The sequence below is a fragment of the Camellia sinensis genome, chromosome 13 (assembly GCF_055761805.1).
Source record: "Camellia sinensis isolate YWXY chromosome 13, ASM5576180v1, whole genome shotgun sequence".
Classification (NCBI taxonomy): Eukaryota; Viridiplantae; Streptophyta; class Magnoliopsida; order Ericales; family Theaceae; genus Camellia; species Camellia sinensis.
In genome coordinates this window covers 44,359,535-44,365,469 of record NC_138973.1, presented here as the reverse complement: position 1 = coordinate 44,365,469, position 5,935 = coordinate 44,359,535, and the positions used below count along the sequence as shown (strand labels likewise).

At 26.6% G+C, this 5,935-nt stretch overlaps 1 protein-coding gene and 1 long non-coding RNA gene across 2 annotated transcripts; both read left to right on the top strand.

Annotated features, from left to right (window-relative positions):
* The first annotated feature begins 370 nt into the window (after positions 1-370).
* On the top strand, positions 371-2,056 carry LOC145805340 (uncharacterized). The gene is made up of 7 exons (XM_082900458.1): positions 371-466; positions 547-661; positions 746-1,144; positions 1,240-1,368; positions 1,455-1,709; positions 1,797-1,955; positions 2,048-2,056. The coding sequence occupies exons 2-7, from the start codon at positions 641-643 to the stop codon at positions 2,054-2,056; spliced, it is 972 nt and encodes a 323-aa protein (XP_082756584.1). The 5' UTR covers positions 371-466; positions 547-640.
* Positions 2,057-2,327: 271 nt separating this feature from the next.
* On the top strand, positions 2,328-3,004 carry LOC145806118 (uncharacterized). Its single transcript, XR_014348798.1, has 3 exons — positions 2,328-2,603; positions 2,721-2,816; positions 2,909-3,004. It is a non-coding gene; the product is annotated as an uncharacterized LOC145806118 (long non-coding RNA).
* The last annotated feature ends 2,931 nt before the right edge of the window (positions 3,005-5,935 follow it).

Genomic DNA, 5,935 nt, shown 5'->3' with positions numbered 1-5,935 from the left:
ATGTGTTATCTTCAATTTGTTCAAAACGGAGGACATTCAAGAAAGAACTTACCAAGTACATACGTGAAAACAAGTCCAATCCTGAGATCATATCAAACCCACCAGCAATTTATGGATTCATTGAACAAAGACATTGGGACTCATTTCTTGAAAAGCAACTATCAGAAGAGTTTAAGGTACAAATAATCAAACTTTAGTTATTTAAAATGTCAGTATTAAATGCTAGACCCATCAAACTTCGTATAGTTCTGTAATAACAGTGGCATGCCCCTTGTAATCTTGTAAATTTTATGTTTTATTTTATGACTTATTCACCTAAAAAAATATTAAATGCTATACATTTGGATTAATTTTGTGTGTTACATTTTCAAAGATTTTGAACCAGGTTCAGAAATGGAGACGAAGTCAAAATAAGTATAACCATAGAATTAGTCGAAAGGGCTATGCTCGCTTTCAAGAAGACTATGTAAGTGGTTATAAAATTTATTATTTAATAACAATTTTGATATCATTATTTTGAAAATTTGATGTATGTTTAATTGATAGAAACGTATGACCGGATATTGAAGATTTGGACAGAAGCGTTCTATGGAAAAAGGCTCGTCATAAAAATGTAGAATATGATGACAACAAGACAATTATGGAACAAGCTGCGAAAATTGTAAGATATTTGTGTGTACTGATTGCATTTATTTTATATTATCTTAACTATTCATCTTTCTTATATAGTAATGTAATATTATAGGATGAGTTGACCAAACAAAAAAGTGATGGGGGTTTAAAGATTGAAGGATGCAATGACATTCTTACTATGGCATTGGGTACTCCTGAATCTTCTAGTCGAGTAAGGGGTGTAGGAAATTCTGTCACACCTAGCACCTACTTTCACTTGCCTAGACGTGGGAATCAGTCACATTGGGAGAAGAAGTGTAATGATCTTGAGGCAGTGGTGGAACAATTGCAAGCTAGGCTTAGTGCAGTGGAACAACAAATACCATATACACCAGAATCTGAACATGTTAGTTCAAACATCTTGAGAAGTGGTTATGAAGCAAATTTTCAGCCTGATTTTCTCTTAACAGAAAACAGAGTAAGAACTAAGGATGACATTCCACCCCAAGCTCTTACCCAAAAGATTTTAAAGGTGTGTAGCATTTAGAACACCTAAAATTGTTATATTTTCTAATACTGTTAGTAATTTTATTAGTGCTTTTGTTGTTATCTGTGTGTTTATTATAGAGCAAATGTTCAAACACATTGAAAAGTGGTGATAGAGGCAATTTTCAACATGATTCTTTATTAGCAAAAAGTATGGTGAGAACTAAGGAAGACATTCCACCTCAAGATCTTAAACAAAATAAGAGAAAGGTGTGTAGTTTTTATCTATTGATGTTATAATTTCTAATGTCGTTAGTGATATTATTAGAAGTTACATTTTTAACTTTGTGTTATAGGGCAAACCATGTAAACTCGCGATAGGTTCCATTGAAAATATTGTTGCTCATGGTACGGTGTACGAGAGAATTGAACACAATGAAGCCATTCATACGGTGCCATTAGGAGAATCCAATGTACGTGTGTCTGTTGAAGCTGTTATTCAAAAAGATGCCCCTCTTCCTATACCTATCCCAGATAAGATGCTTATTGTTGGAGAAGCAGTGGGATTTTTTGTTGCTTGGCCCAAAAATCTTGTATTGGTCAATGATGAGGTAAATATTCAAACTTAGAAACTTTATTACAATTTCTTAAAGTTAAAGTTGACTTATATTTGTTTATTTTGAAAATTTTAAACTTAGGGAGCTTCAATTAATGTTGAATGTGGAAAATATCAAGAGTCCATTCAATCTTTTGTTTCATTAGTTGAGCATATCAAGTATGATGAAGCCATAGACATTCCACTAGAGAAAGACATTTGGGGAGGAGATCAATATCCAACTTCAAAGAGTAGACATGGAGTACATATGTCATGTAAAAAAATTATCTGTTACATGTATCATGTTGTACATAAAGTAAGAAAAAATTGCTACATCAATAGTTATTTCTGCAGATTTTATGAATTGCGAATTTAATTAAAATTTGTTTATTTTATTAGTCATTTTCATCAAGTGTTGAAGGCTTCCAATTGGAGGAAACAATTTGTATTTGTTAACCCTTGTGTCGTTAGTGAAAAAATTATGGCTGGGGAGAAATCAAAATCAGTGTTGTTTGCAAGAAGATTAGAGGAAGCTATGCTAGAACAATTAATTTTAATTCCTTATAATATTGGGTAATTATCTAAAACTATTTATTTCATGTGCTCAAATGATAATAAACTTATTAAGCTTGTACTTGTGACTTGTTCAATTGTAGGTACTATTGGATATTGTTAGTCATTGATCTAACATTGATGATTGTGTACTTGCTTGATCCGATTAATTCTAAAATAAACACAAGCTTTGAAATTGTAATAAACACGTAAGTTTGGCTAGTTTGTACATTTTAAAACAATTTGAGTTACTCTAAAAATATTTTGACATCTGGAATTTCTTTTGTAAAATGCTTTGAAAATTTATGAAACTATCCAAAGGAGGAGGAGGACCAATCCAGTTTGGAAAGTAGTTCAGGTAATCAATATCATTTTCTCTAATTTTATCATACTTATATTTATGCTAATGATTGTTCAGCTTGATCATAACACTTTATATATAGTTTCTAATAATAATGAAAATGCTTTTATGTAGTCCCCGCAACAACCTACAAACGTAGAATGTGGGTTTTATGTAATGCGGTATATGAAAGACCTCATTAGAGATCAAAGCATCCTAAGAAAACAAAATGTGAGATAAATTCTAAACTTTTATTACTATTATATTCATGATACTTGTACATCTTTTTCATTATCTAATTGTTTGTAAATAACCTCTTGCAGTTCAATGGAAAAAAGACTTACATGGAAATCGAACGTGATGAAGTGCGAGTTGAATGGATTAATTTCGTACTAAAGAATATGAGTTGAAATCCAATGTAAAGTATGATATAACTTTCGTTCTTTAAATTACTAATCAACAATTTCTTTAGTTGGTAAAAAATATATAATCACTTCAAGATTTCATTTTAGATTTGTTGATTCTATGTATATTTGGTTTTATGACTTTAAAATATCTGCCCATACATTGAAGATTTTCATTTTGGATTTATTGATTCTATGTATATGTCATATTTATATATGGTCATCCAAACATTTTATATTAGTAACAATCAAAGTTGTTATTCCTTTTCTATTGATACAGGAGATAAGAGTCAGTGTGATGAGAAAATGTTCGATTTTTGTCTTTTGTAAGTCTCTACAAAAATATAAGTTTATTCATATGCTTCTAGCGGTTTCTGAATTAATTTTTGTTTTTATTTTTTAGGTCAGAAATTTCTTGGAGAAATGCAAAATATGGTCAAAGAATTCAACAACTTAGTTTTTTCAAGTTTTTTATTTTTTAATATATGTAACCACAGTTAAAAACTTTTTACTAATTCCTTTGTATATACTTTTTGAACATTTAACTTTCATTTATGAAATATATGACGTTATTCCATTCAATATATGGTTGTGATTCAAAATATAGTATATAGTGTGTATTACATTTTTCAAATGCATATAACATGTGATCTTATCTTATTATTAATCACGTGTTTTATTAGATATTAATCACACTTAAAATCTATGATCTAAATGTTTATTATCACATATTTTATTAGTTATTAATCACACTTAAAAGATGTGATCTAAATGTTATTAATCACACTTAAAAGGTGTGATTAAAAATGACTCCTTTTAATCACACTCCCAAAGATCACACTTTAATAAAACTTAAAAGGTGTGATTAAATAACAAACATCACACAAAAAAAGTGTGATCTTTATCTATTTTTGTAGTAGTGGTTTGAAGAATCCCATATTTTAAGTCATTTTTGTATTCCTTTTAAAACATTTTCCTAATAAAAAAAATTTTGATATAAAAATTTATCCCAAATTTGATTCACATTTATTGTGTATTTTACCTTTCTAACACAAAAGAAAAAAAAAAAGATAAGGAACATATAAGGGTATAATCGTAAATTTAATTTTTAAATAATATATTAAATCTATATTTTCAAAATTAATGGGACTAATTGGTCTATAAAAAAAATCCTTAAAACTAAATGAATCACCATTACCCAAGATGAAATTTATAGGTAAATTTTTCATAATTTTAACTAAATTGTTTTTGAGTGTGAATCTCCATTACCACAACCTATCTTTAAAAAAAAATCTCCATTACCACAAAATCTGTAGATTATTTTAAATTCATTAATAAGTACCCTATGTCATGTTTTGGAAAAGAAAATTGGAGTATGAATAGTTTATTCAAATATAGTATTTTTTTCTAATTGAGAAAAGAAAATTAGAGTATGAATTAATGGTTTATTCTGCTATAGTATTTTTTTTCTAAATGAGAAATTGTTGAATCTCAACAAAATGGTGAGGTACAAAATAAGAGATTAAAAGAATAAAGATGTTACATAATAACTTGGAAAAAAAAAGATTTATGTTTCGTTTGGTTTAGTTTTTGAATCATGATTTGAGTTTTGAGTTGTATTTTAAGTTTTAAATTTTTAAAATTAGTTTTGAAAAAAATTTAAGTTGTATTTTGAGTTTTGAAATTTTTTTGATTTATTCCTCTTGATATTTAAAAAAAATTTGTTAATTTTATTTTTTTAGGGTAAATATTTTTTATTGTAATTATTTTTTTAATGTGTGTTGTATTTTATTTTTTCCAAATATTAAATATATTTTTTAAATATTTAAAAAAAAATTAAAATTTTATTTTTTTTATGTTAAATGTATAATTTTTATTTTAAGTATTTTATTTTATTTATAATATTTTTTATTTACTTTTTAAATATTTAATTTTCTTATTTTTTTAATTTTTAAAATTTTGGATTGCCGATATATATTTAAATCATAACAAATTATTTGCTTAATATTTAAAAAATTAACAAAATATTTTTTTCAAAAAAATAAAAAAATGAAAAATATTTTTCTTCAAAAATAAAAATTAAAATAATATTTTTTTTAAAAAAATAAAAAATAATTTAAAGAATAAAATAAAAAATATTTTATTTGAATTTTTTTAAAATAAAATTTTGAAAAGAGTTTGATTATAAATTTTGAAAAAAAAATTTAAATTTAAGTTGAGTTTTAAACCAAACACTACCTTCATTGTAAAATTAAATAAAATAATATATATATTATCTTCCTTTTTTTCGTTTTTCTGGCATATTTAAAGAAAAATACAAGTCGTCACTTTTGAAAAATTATTAATTAATTCCGGGATATCACCTATTATAAATTATCATATTATTTTATATTATTTAATTACTTAATATAAAATTATAAATTTTACTTTATTTACCGATCTTTTATTCACCGATCAGAATAGAGCAGCACGTGACTCTGCTTCCGAATCAACCAACTGCTTCCCACTTTGACAGTTTGCTCATGACACGTGGAAATGCTTCGAGTCTACGCTCATTAAAGAACTCGAACTGCACACTGCACTGCACCTGATCATCTTTTCATCTTTGGACCACCATTGCCTGCACCCCAGGTAATGCCTCTCTTGTCTCGTTTGAGAATAGATTTTTTTAATAATTTTTTAATTTTTAATTAAAATATAATGTAAAAAAAATTAGTATATTTAGAATAATTTTTTAACTTTTTATAAAAAGATATGCAAAAAATAAAGAGAAAAAGAAATCTTTGACTTTTTGATATGAGTTGTTGGCCTTTTTATTTTTTTAATAACTTTTTGACTTTTTAACTAAAACAACTGCCTCCCAAAGGAGGCCTCAGTCTGCTAATCCTCACGTGCACCCCTACACGTGTTCTTCAATACTTAACAAAAGTCACTGATTTAGAAAGT

Excerpts from the sequence above, each read along its gene's own strand:
- LOC145805340 (XM_082900458.1), top strand. The coding sequence starts at position 641 with ATGGAACAAGCTGCGAAAATT. Across the intron at positions 662-745 it reads TGGAACAAGCTGCGAAAATT|GATGAGTTGACCAAACAAAA; the intron begins GTAAGATATTTG and ends GTAATATTATAG. Across the intron at positions 1,145-1,239 it reads TTACCCAAAAGATTTTAAAG|AGCAAATGTTCAAACACATT; the intron begins GTGTGTAGCATT and ends TGTTTATTATAG.